The sequence below is a fragment of the Prinia subflava genome, chromosome 1 (genome assembly GCF_021018805.1).
Source record: "Prinia subflava isolate CZ2003 ecotype Zambia chromosome 1, Cam_Psub_1.2, whole genome shotgun sequence".
In the NCBI taxonomy this organism is placed as follows: Eukaryota; Metazoa; Chordata; class Aves; order Passeriformes; family Cisticolidae; genus Prinia; species Prinia subflava.
In genome coordinates this window covers 24377907-24395976 of record NC_086247.1, presented here as the reverse complement: position 1 = coordinate 24395976, position 18070 = coordinate 24377907, and the positions used below count along the sequence as shown (strand labels likewise).

General features: G+C 36.8%; 1 protein-coding gene across 1 annotated transcript in view; it reads right to left on the bottom strand.

Moving 5' to 3' along the window:
- Positions 1-240: 240 nt before the first annotated feature.
- TRIQK (triple QxxK/R motif containing) overlaps positions 241-18070 on the bottom strand; it is a 60310-nt gene continuing 42480 nt past the window's right edge. Inside the window, exons 5-6 of the mRNA XM_063421285.1 lie at positions 15456-15541; positions 241-5468 (exon numbers count right to left, since the gene is read on the bottom strand). Of these exons, the coding sequence (XP_063277355.1) occupies positions 5355-5468; positions 15456-15541 (200 nt within the window). The 3' untranslated portion in view covers positions 241-5354. The remainder of the gene's footprint in view (positions 5469-15455; positions 15542-18070) is intronic.

Sequence of the window (18070 nt, the reverse complement as noted above, 5' to 3'; positions counted from 1 at the left end):
TTTCTACAATATCTTTGTGAAGTGGCAAAAAGAGTACAAAACATCTTTATGTTGCTCAGTTTTTCCACGCTTCAGCAAAATAAGCTCTTTGTAGATCATATTTGTAACTGACATGGACATACACCTTTTAGGGAGGGTTTGGGCAAGGCATGAACTGTGGTCCAGGGTGGACAGCTTTTCTATGCTGTATGTAGCTATGGGAAATAACACAACAGAATCAAGTCAATTGACTGACTAGTCATGTATTTATTTGTTTTCAACATGCAAAACCAGTACAACAATCATGGAAGCTAGGAAAAAATGTAGCACTGAAAAAAGTATTCATGCAGAATGAGTATTGTACTTGAACTATCCTCTACAATCATCAGTTAGTCTGTCCCAATATTTATAGTTCATCATTACAACTGCCAAAACTGGCAACCATCAGGATTGTTGTCTCAATTAAGGACAGTAAACAGATTGTCCCATTTTTTTAATGAAAAAACCTAAAATGTAATACTTCACAGTTTAACATGTTTATTCATTTAAACGAGCTAAAAAATAGCGGTGTGACATCTGCTTGAGAGACACTGGTACCTAACATTTTGGCTGTCTCCCCACTAATTTGATTGTGATTAAGGGGGGATAAAAGGATGAGTAGAGGATTCTGTCAATTAAATGAATAGATGAACTGCAAAAAATATTTTTTCACTCTTGGAAATGTGTAGAAAGAAATACATCTACAAAAACACATTACATAAGAAGATGATGGGGAAAAGTATTACAAAATATCTGTGCCGGCTCTTTCAGGGAAAAATATTGTAAGCAGAAGATCACAGATAATCTTTGCCAATTTATTCATCTCATGGCTTCACTTCCCAAAGTGCAGGCATAATCCATTGTAAATTCTTTTAGGATGCAGTTCCAACATCACATTTCTGCTGTCTTATTGATGTGCCATATTGTTATTTTCTTAGTCATAAGCACCACTAATTACTATGCTACTGTGAGTAGAACTTGAAATGTGATCAAGATCTGTAGTATCTTTTTTGTTGGCAGTCTAACTTGCCTAGTCTGCTTTTCAGTTCTCTACAGAGAATCTCCTGAATGCATTTGACCTTCACCAACTGGCTCAGTTGTGCCTTACAGGGACAATCCCTTATCAATCATCATCTACTGGGGGCTCCTAGCAGCATTTTCCTTCAGAAAATGGCAGCATTCAGAACTTGGCCCTAAGTCAGCAGATAAGCCTCTTCCATGGTAGCAGCTTTCATGGAAGAGGCATGAACAGTTTTGTAGGCCTTTCATTGTGCTTTCCTTTAGTAGAGTTGTTCAAAAACTATGTTTTCAAACAAAACTTTAATGTCAGCTGCTCTAGAGGACACCTAAGTAAACAGATGAGTTTGCTCATGTTGTAGCTACCTGCAGTTAGGTGTTGCAGCACAATCTCCCAGTCTGTGTGTCCTGCTACAGACCTGCTGCAGCTGGTCTGATCCATGGAAGGAGCTGATTCTGAATCACATGATGTCTGCGATATGATATGCAACAGTGAACTTTAACTACAGCATTCCTCAAGAAAAGTTTAAATGTATCTCTAGGGTCTATGAGGGAAATGCTTAAGATGCCTCCTAAGCTTCCAGTAAAACATGTTTATGGACTCTATGTAGTAGAGCTAGAGCCTTTCCCTGGCAATGTTCACTAGAAGCACCAATAAAAATACTAGACTGAGGCTTCTGTCCTGAGATGGTTTACTGTCCTGATGCTGGTTCTACTTTTGAAGAATCAAAGAGAAAAGAAAAATTGCCTAGGAAGATACACTGAGCAAAATCACTGCTGGAAGACTGTTATGCCTTCCTAGCCAGAGATTCTTCCAGACAGGACATCTGCTCCCACCTACACCACAAGCACTCAGTACAGGCATCTCCTCCACAACCTCTGCTAGAAAGAAATTCAGTTTACTCCAGGAGTAGAGGGCAACTACTATGTCTACCTTTTCCTTCAGGTGAATATCTTTGAAAAAACTCATTAAGCTGGCTTAGCTGTGTAAATTATTTGATCAGCAATCCATCTTTGAAACAAGCATATAAATTTTATATGCTTGTTACTAATTTTATAATAAAAAACTCTTGTACAATTGAAGGGATAGAGCTGCATGGATCAACTCCAAAAAGAGATCTGATCTGTTAGTATTGGATAGGATGCCAAAGGAGGAAGTTCTCTTCACTGTCTTTTAAGTATTCACAGGCCACATTTACTTTTAATATGAGTTTAACGGCTAGAACTGCCTAAAGTAATCCAAATATTCTAAAACTGACATCAGTGCTTACTTTTGAACAATGTGCTGTTTAGATTGCTTTTAAGTCCTTTCAAATGTATACATAATTCAGTGTGTTCAACATTAATAAGAGAACCAAAATAGAAAAAAAATCATTTATTAATAAAATAGACACTGAGCAACTCATACAAAGATAGACGGTCCAAAATCTAAAAGGTGTATTTCAATCACAGATATAATTAAGAGCAAAATAAGCCACATGTCCCATTAGGAGTTATTGTACTGATAAGAAGTGTACTTGCTGCTATATTTACCATATGTTTCCACACACACTGAACAGAAGTGTACCTGGTCTAAGCAAAAATAAATTTTCCTGTCACATGAGAATACCCTACAAAAAAGATGGACCTTTTACAAGATCATGTAGTGACAGCATAAGAGGGAGTTGATTCATACTAAAAGGGAGTAAGTTTAGACGAGACATTAAGAAAACATTTTTTATTCTGAGAGTGAAGAGACACCAGAACAGGTTGTCCAGGGAAGCTGTGGATGCCCCATCCCTGGAGGTGTTTGAGACCAGGATGGGACTTTGAGCAATGTGCCTTACTAGAAGATGTCTCTGCCCATGGCAGAGGTTTTGGAACTAGATGATCTTTTGCATCCCTTCTAACCCAAAGCATTCAATGATTTCATGATTCTATGATCTTTCATACAAATGAAAAGACCTAATCCAAACAAAGCCAATAGACAAACTGCACACTGGCCAATATGGACTCATAAGTCACACACTGGGGAAGCTGATAGAATCACATACATCACACTTCAGATTTGGTCTGATTCATAGTTATGGGAAATGGAATATTCCCGTTCTAGGAACTTCATGTTCATGAATTTGACAGTAAGAATTGCCTGCTTTTTAACACAACCAACTGAGAGAGCAGGTTATGAGATGACCTGCACAAAGGGAGTAACTACTCATCTTTCTCAGACCATTCATGACCTAGAGAGCTGTATGCTGACATTAAGGAAGGAATCCTTCCAGCATGCTATAGAACATGAAAACTGCTAATGTAAAATAACAGGAGAGGTCTGCCACTTCTGTGACATGTGGTTGGGTGTTGATGAAGTGAAAGGCATGTCACATCCAAGGAGACAGCTTGTGATACGCTCTTCCCTCTGGTGGAAGTTGGGCCATGTGTCAGATGATGCTCCACCATAAACTCAACAGGTTGCGAGGTGTTTGGTCATGTGTGCGACTAGTAGCGGACTGTAAGTCATATGCACGCACAAATGTTAAGATCTGGTGTCTGTAACAGTCGTAATTAAAAAAAGGAGATATATTTGCATATATATGTTTCTCTTTCATATATTTTTTGGAAGACTATTGTGCTCTGAATTTCTAGAGGAGTTGTTTTGCATGGCATAAAGTGAATGAAGACTATGACACATATGAAGTGGATCCTTAGAGACTCATGGTCATAGTTACTGTATGTTTTAAAAATTAACTGTATTGATCCAAGTTTCTTAAGTGGTGATAATGAGACTGTGTCAATTTAAAAGAAATATATTTTCCATTATAATATTTGCTGTAATTTATATCCCTTTGTCTTCAAAATCACTGTAAGAAATCTTAGTCAGGCATCTCGGGAACAAGACAGTAAATACCTCAGCTGCAATTAAACCTAACATTCAGCTCTGAAATTTATGTCAAAGGCAAAATCAAGCTAGTTCACTAACTGCAGAATTACAAAAAACTTTTCTGAAAGTCAGTCTGCCTAAATCTCCTTGCCACATTCAGCACCAATGGCTCTACGTGTTCTTGACACCAAACTGAATCTACACTGAATCACAGTCAGAGAAAGATTGACCACATTTTTAAGAGTATCAAAACTGAGTCTTTACATCCACAAGCTCAGTTATATGCCAAACTCAAAGCAGAACAGGATAAAGCAAGAATTTTAAAGCTCCCTGCAGCTGCTCTGACACATCAAATTCTTCAAGTAGCTTTTGGCTATCAAGGGGAAAAAATGCTATCTACAGTATCTAATTTGAAAGGTACTTTGCAAGAGCTGAAGGATGTAATGGAGCCAAGATTTACAGTTATTAGTACGCCAAAAAAAAAAAAAGTGTTTTCTTATTACTTACAGCCTCTCACATTAGTTTGATGATTAAAATGATTGTATAGCTGGAAAGGAATGTTTTTATACAACATGCCCCTAACAGGTAGAGCAAGTTGATACCACAACCATCAGGAAGCGCATAATTAAAATACAAATTTGACTTTATATTAATAGTAGACCAATACACTAATTAAAACCAAGATCAACTAAACTTTCTATTTACACTAGTTTAGACAGCACAGGAGGCAAAGAACTGTGTTTCAGAAGCATATGTGAATGTTAGAGCTTCTGTCATCCAGGTGCCATTTCTAACAGAACACATGTGTGCTGAACAGTTGGCAAAAGAATGAAAAAGATTACTGCAGCTATATGGGCACAGAATCTGGAATGACAGAAAATTAAGTCCATATAGAAGGTGACAGACTGCTTGTAAGAAGATATTTTTTTCCTACAATTTCTTCCAACTTCATGCATGTGCACATATGCACAAGAAAGATTAAAAGGGAGAGAAAGGACAAGGGGGTTTTGATATCTTTTAAACACAAATGAAGAAAAAGACTATTTATTTGCTATTTCTGCTTTCTTTTCAGAAAGGAACAGGAAACTAATTTGGTTATTAGGAAGCTCTGATTCCTAAATTTGGTCAAGGCAGACACTCCTTCTGTGAAGTCAGCATCAATACCCATGATAATAGTAGCACCTGTCTTTTGACATCAAAGTTCTCTGCCTGAGAGAAAAATAATGTAAACAATAAACTTCATGTATTGTACTGTTGCTCCTGGCTTTGGTGGTAAACACATACACCTGGCCAGGCATAAGTGTTCTTATTTTGGAGACTTGGAATGTGACTGACATATTGCAAAACTTTCTTATGAATTTGGACTGCAAGAAATGGCATCGTTTACTGTCTTACAGTGAAGGGACTGTGTGTTCCTATGCAGTCTTGTTGAAGCTGAAGAAATCTTGATTCATTGCATCTGCTAGTTTTCATCTGGATCCAGATCAAGGTCAACTTCATTGGAAACATTAAGATAAAAAAAAGCATAGAAAGCCAACAAAAATACCAATATAGCTGCAAGGACAAGGGCAACTTCCTGTAGAAATAAAAGAAAACAAAAACCTGTTAGAAATGATACCATATTTTCAGATTAATCAGGAATAAATATTACGTCCCTTCTACAACATGCATCAAAATAACATCATGCATATATAACTGCATAAGGCACTGATACTTTAATCATTTCTCTATTGTGGTTACCATTTCAAATCTTGTAAAATTCATTCACTGAATAAAGATATTGGTGAGTCTGATCAGAAAATGAATATTTAGCTTAAAAATCTTTAGTCTTACCTAGAAATATGAGCGTTATATCTTTTTATTATCCCATTCCTTATTTTTTAAAGGAAAAGACAGAATTCACAAACCACAGTTTTGAACACAAATTTAAGTTATGAATTTACACTGTGAATTTTGATGTTTTCTAGCAATATGTTACTGCTTTTTGCCAACAAATTTGTAATTTTTTAATGAAGCAAACACAGTATGGTGGAAGTCAATGAAAATTGCTACCTCTACCTCCCAACCTCCTGGCATGCTGCATAATATAGAACTACAAACTCTGTCAGAATTGGATGAAACTTTTCTTTCTTCCACTCTGCAATAAGGCAAAAAGCACAACAATTTGCACTTGCACTTTCCTCTCTTCCCCTAAAATATTGCAACTTTCTGCATCTTCCTTAATTAACAAAAAAAGAGACTTCCAATGCATACATGATTTATAGCAGCTTTCAGAAGCAGAAAAATTTTTTTATACTACACATTATACTCATTATGTGACTACCCATCATCCTAAGGCTGGACTCTGTAAAAATATAATCATAGTATTATCATCCTCTTAGTATTTCTTTTATTTCTTGTATTTATTATATTACTTTTATTTCTTTATATTTCTTTTATTTCCTATATTTCTTCCCATTTTGGTTCTTTCAAAGACACTATATTTTACATTTTTAAGTTTTTATTTTTCTGTAAGGCAGAGCACATTTCCTACACTGTTGACTCTCATTTTGCTAGACAATGAAACATAAAAGACAAATTTCAGAAAAATCCTTATGTTGCTTCAGCTCCCAGAAAATATGACTCTATAGCTAACAAGATCTACTGCTTGACTACTGATCGTCATGATGAATTTTTATAATTGTGCACTCAAGATGCTCCAAGGGTTAGTTTGTACCTCCAAAATCCTCTCTCCCTCTAAGGAAAGAAGTAAAACTTCCCCTCCAATTCTCAGCTTCATGTTAAGCTATAAAACAATTGCATCAGAACAATCCCAGTGTACATTTAAAATGAGAGAAGAAAAGAAGTTCAGTGATTTTATAACAACTGACCTGAATTGGTACAGAAGATGTCAAATCAAACCTACTCTGTCAGTGGGACTGAAAGGAGATGCCTACACTGAACCAAGACAACAACACACCCTTTACTGTCCAAGGACACAATCTGTCTTTGGTGTAAGATTCATTGTGTCCTCTAAGAGTCCAGGTGAATTCTTCCCAAAAATGACATTTCTCCTCTTAGACTAGAAGGGAGTGCAGATGGCACCTCTTGTGTGCACTGTGGGATTAATCCTACCAGCCTTTCTAGGTTGGTGGTGGCTCTGTGACTAGCATTGTGTTCATTGACATGAAGGAGTTAAACTGTGCATTTCATTTTTTAAAGTCTAGCCCATAATCTGGCATTCTTCTATAGAACAGCATTTAATTTGCATTTACATGAATGTATTATATAGTTTATCAGAATGTTGGATCAATAATTCAACATATGCCATCTAATAAATTTTGAAATACTACTGCCTTGTTGGCATATGTTCTATAGGAGCATATTCTTTATTATATAGAAGCCTTTGCTTTATATTTTATATGGATGATTGAGATGTACTTTAAATTTGTTTTACCATATTAAAATAACTCCTGCAAATTTGATGAGGCTGTTGGCTACAGATTTCAACTACATTTTCCTCTTAGAATTGTACCATCCTCTGAACTTTATCCTCCTGATTTCATGATTTTATTAAAAAAAAAGTAGGTTTAATTTACTCATATATTAAAGGAAAGTGATTTTTGCTTTGTTGCAGTTGCAACACTTCAGTATCTCACAAAAGGGCATGGCAGCATCAGACAGGTTTCATTTATTTCCTTGTATCCACAGCTGTGCTCCCAGACCCATCTGGCCACACAGCTACTAATCTTAAGAGGATGTAATAAACAAGTGACATACAACTGCAGGCTCCATCTGCTCAGGAGAGTGGACAACAAAACCCTACAATGCAGGCACCGCTCACACTTGACACAGAGAGCAAATTCATTCCAGTATTAAAAAGTTTTTCCCTTGTTTGGATGCCACACTTCCCACGCTTTCTGCTTTACAATAGGTTTACCTTTCCCCTCCCTTCTCCCCAGTCTCCCTTATAAAATGCTGTGGGTAGCAGCAGCTAACTTTTCAGGAACCTTTGCATTAAAGATTTGTTTCAAAGAAGTGGAACTGGGAAAATCTTGAGTTTTATTCTCAGGCTGCTCAGTAATTACTTGACAGAAGCAGTTCTTTAATTCCTCTGCCTAAGTTTCACAATGAGTAGCACTGTGATAACAATACTATTTTCTTTGCACAACCATTAGGAACTGGGTGGGTGGATCAGTATTTATTATCCCTGGGAATGAAAAGTCTTACTAAAACTCCAGGTTCAAAAATTATGCAAGAACCTTAATTCTGAGTTACTGAAAAAGGCAGAGTAACAAAAATCTAAAATAAATGGCCTTACAAAGGACATCTGGCTCTCAGCTAGGGATATGCAGTCTCTTAAGAATTGCATCCAGTTTATGAACTTTTATAAACATAAATTTTGAAAGGTAAATAGCAAATGAGATGCTATACCACTGTATTGTATTTGCAACAACAGATATATATTGTCATTTTAATTTGTTTTATACTTTTCAGGCTTTGTTATTTGTATTTTAAGTCATGCATAGAAATGAAATGTTAAAATACTCCCTGCTTGGCATATACAGCTCCCTTTCTCTTGCACTTTATGGATCATCCCCATCATCCTCTGCAAAATCCATTTACTCAAAGGATTTCACCATGAATAATTAAAGAATAGAGAAAAAGTCCTATAGAAATAAACTTAAAATGATCAGAGGATTTTTTTCTCCTTTTTTTTCTTTTATATCATGGTACAGAACACTAGGAAACAACATTCCTACTCACAAATCCCAATGTACAGTCATAGAAGCCTTTAAAAAGGAACAGAATTTTCTATTTTATTCTCTTACATGTAGAATAACATATGTAGAACCCTACTGATTTCAGTTTGGTTAAATTTTCCAGAAACTTCTCATAAAAGAAACACATATCATTACAGCATAATGTAGTTCAACTCTCCTATCATTTTTTTTGTCAGTTTTATGTCTCTCATGCCAAAATACTTGGATTATATCCTCAAATTCACCCTGATGGAGCAAGTGGCAGAGCAGGGATCTAGACAAGATTAATCAGGAGAAAGGGTGAGGAAAAAATTTTAGCTATGATAACACAAATCTCGACATTGTTTATGGCAGCATCATATCCTACTTATACAGAGAAATATCATACTTCCAGAAAATGTCAGGGGGGTTTTACATGTTTCTCATTTGTACTTCAAATAGAGTTACACCTTTTTTACCTGAAACCTGCTTAAAACTTAAGTGAAAGAGTACCACAGATTGCTCTCTTCGAAATGCTAAACTCTCCCTAGCTCTTTCTGAAGAGAGACAGAAAGGAAAATCATGCTGACCAAGGATACCTGTAAAAATAAATATATAGGGACTGACAGTCTTTTTATCTGATATAGCTTTTAACTGAAGACTTAAGGTGGATATTCACTGCAACCATGTTTTAGAGTTTCAAAAAAATCATATATATAAATGAATATTTACTTCCTTAATGCAGGACATTCTACAGCTAACAGAAGGCTACAAAAGCAATTTACAGCTTTTAGCCACACTTTTTAGGTTCTAAATTTTTAGTGTGAAAATTTCAGATGGAAGAAAGATCATTGTTGTCTCATATAATGAGAACAAGGTACTATTACAGAGTCATCGAAAACACCTGGCTATATGCCTACAAAGCAACAGGATTCATTTTGAAACAGCTAAATGCAAAATAATATATACAGGTAACAAAGATGAAGACAGCACTTATAAAGTGGAGTATTCTGCCTTGAAAAACTGTGGCTCTGAGACAGTCTTTGGATTTCATGGGTAACTACTCCCTCAGCATGATTTCTGGATGTACAAAGGTGGAGGGGTTTCCAGCAGGGAGATGACCGGTATTTATTTTATCATAGAGAAGAATGAGAGGTAGTTTGGTTACAGCATATAATTATATACACCTGTATTTAAGTAAAGCATTTCACTGTGTGGGGTCCTTTTATCCTGTTTACAAGAAACTTTCAAGGCCCAGCTGCAGTTAGATAAGTTCAGCCTTGAACTAAGATGCCATTTTCTAGGAGCAGGAATGATCGAACATGCTTCAGGAAAACATGGACTTCCATACCTATGAGTCTTTTATCATCTGATCTCTCTCAAAAAAGTACATTTTTATTTAGCAACTGGAGAGAATACTTCAACTTGGGCTTGTGTGAAAAGAAGGACCTGGCTGCTAGGAGTCAGCAAACTCAGCTCTCCCAGCTGCTCCTCTTTCAGGGCCCTAAGAAAACCCAGATTACTTCCAGAATGTCAGTGCTACATTCTGAACTCCTGAAGTATCAGTTATTAAAAGTAATAGCACCCCCTATGTTTAACTGCTCAGACTCTTTAATAGAGCATCAAAAGTTTTCTGATGTTGACATTTTCCTACAATTGTATTGATTTCATTTCCAGGATTTGAGGTTTTGCTGTTGTTGATTATTCTTTGAAGTGCTACAGACTGGTCCTAAGAAGAGGCATAAGAAGGCTTGAGAAAGATGGTCTACTGCTCCAAGCAGATACAGAAAATCCTTCTAAGATTTTGCTTGGTGCATCTTCTTCACATCTCAAACCACCATGGTTATGTGTTCATGTCAGGCAAGGGTCTGATTTTGTTCTTCTCTTTGTACGTGTTGTTTCCCCTCCCTTTCATTTCAAGGTCAGGGATCAAAGCCTGATTACAGGGATAACTGGGAATATCACACTTTATCCACTGGTGGCACATTAAGCTGCTCTGCATTTTGTGAGACACATAAGTTGAAGACCCAGCATTTTGGCCATTACAAAGTGCTTGGATTTTACAGAAAGTAATTGGATGAACTTTTATGATCTGTAACATATAGAAGTGCAGATCAAATTATCTAATAGTCTCTTGTGGACTCAGTTTCTACAAAGCTATGAAACTGTATCTTGGCAAATGTAGTTCAATAACTTAGCAGATAATGAACAGCATGAAATCAGACAATATCCTTTGCTGAAATACACTAGGAATGTGTTGTTATCTATTCCTACCTAACTTGTTCCAGATATGATAAAGTCTCCATAGTGAGGTATCTAACTACACAAAAGATTAAGCAGATATGCAAAAGAATGACAGACAGTAAGCTCTCACTTTCTTTAGGAAACATTTTTTCCTTAGCTGAATCGATGTACTGTATTGCTAGTAATTTTCTGTGGAGTGATATTCTGCAGTCAATTATATTTTTGCAAGTACTTTGCAAATACTACTGTTAAGATTTGTGCCTACCTTTCAAGAAGGGAGAAAACTTCATCACTTGTCCCATGGACCCCTGATTTGTTTTTGCAGCCTGTGAAAAAAATCTCTCCCCAAGAACTCCCATATCTTTTGGTCTCTGCATATCAAACTCCAGCTATCTGGGGGCCAAGCTTCCATGCTTCTCAAACCATGTTCTGCTTGTCACCCTCCTGCTAACATGTTTTCCTCATCCACTGAGAGCAGAGCTAGCACTGGTGGTAGAAAGGCCTTCCTGCTCTACTTGGTAAGGATGGGCAGCTGGGCTTCCACCAACACAAGTCCCATGTGGGGGGACAACAAAACGACCCAGAGAAAGTTCAGAAGCTCCCTTTTTGGTACTGCTACAAAGAATTTTGTCTTATCCAAATACCAGGAGACATACAGCATGCTGCTTTCACTTGGAGCTGTTTCTTGAGACAGGGGTCCTGCTTTTTGAAGAGACACAATGTATTTTGGCACTGTCTACATTAGTGTCACATATGCAAACAGAGCCAGTACAATAGCTCTGCTACAGTATTTAATCTTTAAACATGTTTAGAGAGCAAATATGACACAACAAGTAGTAGCATGGTCACCCTGCTTAAACTAACTTTGGATAGTTATTAGTGCTCAGCTGCTTCTCTGACATTATCTACACAGATAAAAATCCCTCATTGGGGAAATTAAAAAGTACTAAATGCCAGTGACTGAAAGAAACTTTGTTACTTTAAACCTTGCATTAAAATGACAAAGCAATCAAAGTTTGACAAGAGAAGCTAATTAGTATGCCAGCGATGAAATGTGAAGAATCTCCAAGGGATTGGTTCTGGAAAGTTTTATGTCATTTATAGGACCTTTTTTTAAGCTAATGTTGTCAGCTCTCATGGTGAAATACACAACAGTTGAATTTCATTATCCTCATAGAAATTAAGGACTAAAATCCCTTTACTATTTTCTAGTCCTCTTTTTTTCCTGCCCTAAATACTACACTAAGTTTTAGTTTACAGCCAGGTATTTAAGTTCTTCAGGACACTAATGAAAAACAATCCTAGGGTTATCAGTGATGCAAAAAAGTCTATTGTTTTAACTGGCTGTATGCTGCTTATTGTGTTTGCTTATTGTGTGTACGTATTTCACAAAACTACAAACATATTCCCCTTTTCCACAGAGTTCATACTTTTATATTTATCCTTCCTCTACAATATTTTTACTAGCTTCAACTTAGCTTTTTATAATAAAAGTTAATTTATTTTGAAATGCCACACACTGCATCATGTACTGAATAGATACATATATAAACAAATAAAATACATTCCAAATACAGGTATGTGTCTTCTCGAAGATTTACATGGTTTCTTCGCAAAGATTTACAAGAACTTTGGACATTCCTATTTTGGACATTTTTATTTATCACATTGCATTGTAGTTACATCACTTTTTTTTTTCCTCTCAACACAGATTGAAGTTAATCAACTGCTACAGCACAGAATTGGGGCCTACATAATAAAAAAGGACTAAAATCCTCACCTTTGGAAGGTGAATCATGTTGCTTATTACCATTACTCATCCCAGGGAAAATGAGGAGCTCTTAAAGACACAGTGGGGAGTGGAAATGGGTTTCTGCTGGCAGTGGCAGGTGAATTCCCTCCTGCCCTACCTCACCTCTCCAGGTGCCCCTAAACAACAGATATGAGGCCCTGGAATCTGAGGATCAGGGAGATGAGAAAGTCAATGAAGATCCATCCAGGTTGGAGGGGTTTCCTAGGGCAGGGCAACCTACCCCCCACATCAAAACCTCCTCAATTAAGAAAAAAACAAGGGTAGTAGTCATTGGTGACTCTCTCTTGAGAGGAATGGAGGGCCCAATATGCCAACTGGACCTAGCTCATAGGCAGCCTTGGGGAAATCACCAAGAAACTTCCCAGTCTGGCATGGCCCACTGGCTACTGCCCACTGGTTTTCCAGGTGGACACATACAAATTCCCAACAACACTAAGGATGATCAAGCAGGACCTCAGGATCTTAGGACAACTGGTCAAGGGATCTGAAGAACAAACTGTGTTCTCTTCTGTCCTGCCAGCTGCTGTCATACCAAACATAAGCTGTCAAGAATTATTTCAAAAATTATCCAGAAAACAACAGAGTAGTATTTAGGATAGATGTAGGGGATCATTGTAAAAAGACAGTACTTGGACAGCTGGAGGATCTTAACACTGGGCTGAGGAAAAAAAGCCATGCTTGAGAGAGGGGTATAGGTTATGGGGCTTCACAACTAAGCAGCCTCTCCAGGGGCAAGGAAGGAGATTTCCCTGCAGACACTCCAGAAGCATCTACTGCCCATGGTGAAGTTCTGCTGCTGGAGGATTGAGCAGGATGAAGAGCTGTTGCTGTGGGGTGGGAAGAGGTGCACCTGTATCCCAAGACATTAAATACACCTCATTTGCATGCTGAGCACTGCAGGGTCTGTCAGCAGAAGTGCAGAGTTTACTCTACAGAAATTGCCCATGTTTTGGTAGAAGTATTGTAACATTTAGTAAGCCTGAGGTTGCTGGCATTAAGCAGGCTCAGGGAGAAGGATGTAATCAAAAGCCCTACCTTCCTTCCCCTACAAGCAAATGCCCAAAGGGAAAGGTGCCCAACTTACCTTTCTTTTGCTTCAGCTGTGTCAGCTTTTCTCAGCAATTTTGAAGCAAAACAAATTACTGTGATCTATTTGATGATCTAGAGTTTGGGTTTTTTTAAGGTCCAGAAGCAGAAAAAAAAGTATTACAGCCAGAAGAAAGTATTTAAAAGAATTTTTTTTAAAAAGCAGAAGCACAACTGTAAACCTGAAACATCACACAGTGCAAGCAGCAGAACCCCAGAAACACACCCACCCATGGAGAGCACATGCACACCTTGATGGCGAAAGTCCCTTATTCACTAGTACTCTATTCCTCATTAGATATGTGATTATGCATATGCTTTCCCATTCATCCACATTTTTAGGAAAGAGTTACTTAAGAAAATAAGGAAATGAAACAGGTTTTAAAGGACCAAATCTCATACACTTCTCTCTTGTGAAAGACATGCAAGAAATGTGTACATTTTTAAAGAATTAGGCTGTACACTAAGTCTCCAAGTAGAACATCACTTTTAAAAGGTCACATCATTGAAAGAAAAATGAAAAGAAAAAGGGAAATGTAATAAGAAAGGAAGGAAAAGGAACTCAAAAGGTTAATAATCTATCCTTTAAACAAAAAAGGCAATCTACTTTTTCTCATTAAAACCTGACACACAGCACTAACTGAGGAGATTATGTTGTGAAAACATACTGCATCGCATGGTAATGCTTGATCGAGATCAGCAATCAGGAGCAAAAAGAAAGCACTGTTTCGTGATTATAATAGCAAATTCTGGAAGACAACCAAATACATCATCCAGCAGCCTAACAGCTGTTACAGCTTGGTAGTAATACCTTGGCATTTGCTATAAGCTATAACTTGAAAAAATTGATTTCTCATCTGCCAGAAACAAGAAAATGTTCTCCTTTTAACATTTCTGAACTTTCTTTTACAAGAATACCCAGATAATGGATGCTGGTTTTTATTTTCCTCAGGTTTTATTCTTGCTTTTAAGTTAATAGTGTATCAGACTAAAAAAATAAGTTTGAGGAAAAAATACTGTGGGCAACATAAATAATGTGTGTGTTCAGACAGATCCCGTTTTGATGAAACATTGGGTAGTAGATAACAGAAAATATTTCTAATTGTCCTTCTTGCTCATATTCCCAGCTGTGATCAAAAGTAATCGTTATACTTCATACTTACCTAAAAAGGGAACATTTTCAAAATAAAGTTTAGTACCTTTCCATATGTTTTGCTGTTAGTTAAGCCTCCTTTTTCCAAGTCAGAGGCACTACACAAGGATGCAGACTGAGACAATAATGCTGAGAATTAACGATACCTAACAAACCCAGTCTTTAAATTACTACTGGAATAGGATGAGAAGAGGAACATGGGAGATGTTTACTGTAATTTGTCTAACTATATGAAATAGTTAACAAAAATTGTTCTGTGTGGAGACAGGCTCCCTAAAACTGTCAATTTTCTGAGCACGCAGTACTTTAAACTCTAAAGTAAGCATGCATCATAACAAGGACACAGACTAAAAAAATCTTTCAGCATTTCAAATATTCAAGTAATTTTACAGTTAAGTAAAAGAAGTTCATCATAAATATTTTAGCTTCTACTTAGATTTTGAAGTGTCATAAACAATATCTCTCAGAAATCAATATTCACACAGTACATCTGTGGGGAAAAGAAACAAACACAAAGGTGGTTTGAACTATCAAAGAGGTCTCTACCTTTACGCCTAGTGCAGTTTTCTTGGCCTCTGCTTTTAATCTTGTAGCTCTTAACATAGGCCTGGTTTTCTTATAATCTTGTTTCCCTAGAGTAAAAAAGCATATTTAATTAAAATGATGCAAAAATAATATAAAGAACGTGAGCATTTATTTCAGCTGAAAAGTCAGACTTCACATATTTAAAACATCCCACAGTCCAGCATTTTAAAAAACAGCCACTCCGTAACACAGGGATTCAATCTGTGGAACAACCATGCTTAACACAGACAGTGACAGAAACAAGATCTGACAAATGAGTGTAGAACCTGTTACTCCAGAGTGACATCAAAATACACGTATGGATAGATGTCCACTAGAACAATCTTTAATAAATTGCTCCATAGGAATCAGCCAGCAGATAAGTAGATTATAAGTAGATTATATTTTTCCCTCTCATTGAACTCAAACCAAAAATTTTCATTAAATTTTTTCTTGGTTAGTCATCTCTAATGCACATATAAATGCGCAATACAAGACATTCTGGTAGATGTAAAGGTTCATAATTCTGAACTGGAACATTATTTGCAAGTCTCAGAGATATGGAGATCAGTCAAAGTAAATGGTAATAAAACCACTGCTTGACACCATCCGCTTGTCGAAACACTTCACACAAAATCTTCCAGATGAACTTTCTACAAGTTACAGGGACATTCTCTTGCAGCCACAGAGTGCAGCCCAGGGGTTGATTACTCTAGGTCTCTATGAACTGAGTTCAGAGGAGGACACGTAAGTATTCAGAAATGGTGGAAATGATATAAATCATTTATCTCAACTTAATAACGAGTCATAAAACACTTGATATTTCTCAGGGATATTTCTGCTGTCCAAAAGGCCTGTTAGTGTTGTATTATGAACTATTAACCATAGCTTCTTTAAGTTAACAGAAGTCAAGGTACAGATACAGTCACAAAAGGACAAGGAAAAAAAAGAATCTGTGAAGAAACTGCTCAGAGGGACAGAGCCTCAGTAAAACTGCTCTGGCTATTTTAAAAAGTCCTTTTTATTTTTTTCCCTCCTAATGTGTACCTATCTTTTTTTGTTCTTTATGCCTAATTCCAATGCTAAACTGTAATACTTCAAGCAGAGTGGCCTTTTTCAAATCACTAAGTTTACCTATTTGTACATTAGCTTTCATTACTGTTACAGTCAAATAGTTTAACCTTTCCTCTAAAGCTTTATCAGTGGTTTTATATACTAAAATCCCATTTATCCAAGCAGATGTGATTTTACATTCATAATCAATAATGCAAACTTCTCATTTTAGGGCTACCTTGAAAACTGGGATATTATACTGCAGTCATGAAATTCTCAAATGTGAATGCCTTCTTCCAGTGATACACTGGATTCATGGAAACACACTTCTGACTTTGTCTACTCCTTCTATCACCCCGCTCATACCCAGTACAGAGATCATCTGTGTAGCATACTGTGAATGCTGAATTCACACTACAAATTTGCTTTCATTATATAATCTCTCCTCAGTCCTATGGATTATATGTTGTCAAGGTCTCCATACTATTCTTTGGTCAGACATTATTCATAAAAGACTTGAAATACCTTAAAAATACTCAATAACAAATGGAAAAATACCTGAAACTATATGTATTAGGAATAAAAAAAAAGGCAGCATATATCTAAGGAAACTCAGAAGACAGAGAGAAGAAAGGATGACAAAGATGATTTATGTCAGATGCTCCAATATATTCATCCAGTCAATACATCTTATTAGCAGGATGGAACCACTGCAGCATTACTTTTCAAAAGTCAGTAATATCTGATAATAGGATGCATCAGGAATACAGTAATTTTTTAGAACAGCTGGGGAAAGACTTGCAGAAACCACAAAAATGGCTAAGTCATGAGATGAAGCCAGAGAAGGAATGAGTTTTTTCTCCCTTAAGTCCCACACTCATACTTTTGCCATTAAATAGTTAAAAGATGTTTCAGAATTTCCATTACAAATGGCAGGAGTTTATTACTCATAAAAATACACTCCAGGCTGAAATTTGGCACAGACACTCTCCAGCCTTGAATTTTTTTTGTTTGTTTGTTGGGAGCCAAGTTTCATAAGTGATGCAGCTGTTCTTACTTACTTGTGAACAAACTATAGAAATGTATCAATCTGAAATGTTTTAAGCATGAAAAATATCTTTGTTCAGAACTTTATAACTGACAAGCGCTAAGTTCAATCTCAGTTCTCATAATTCAGGTTTGCTGCTCTTCCATCAGGGGTAAATGAAACAAAGACAGTCAGAGATTTCCCTTCCAGTGATGCAACAGCATTATATAATGAAAACTAGAAAGCTTGGTAAAGGTGCATTAGGAAAGGGACACAAGTCAGCAAGTAAAACCCACCTCCCTTTCATTCCAGTGCCCATTCTCCCTCCTCTTCTCCATGGCTCAAGCGTGAAGGGGACATAAGCAGGGGCAAATATGCACAGAAGATCCAGTCTGTGAAACACATCTATGGGCAGAGTCATGTTTATCCAAATGAGAAAGCTTATTGGTGCTCCTTTCCTTGGTTTCTGGCACCCTGCTACACTTTATTCCAGTACCATTGCTATAGCTAACACTGG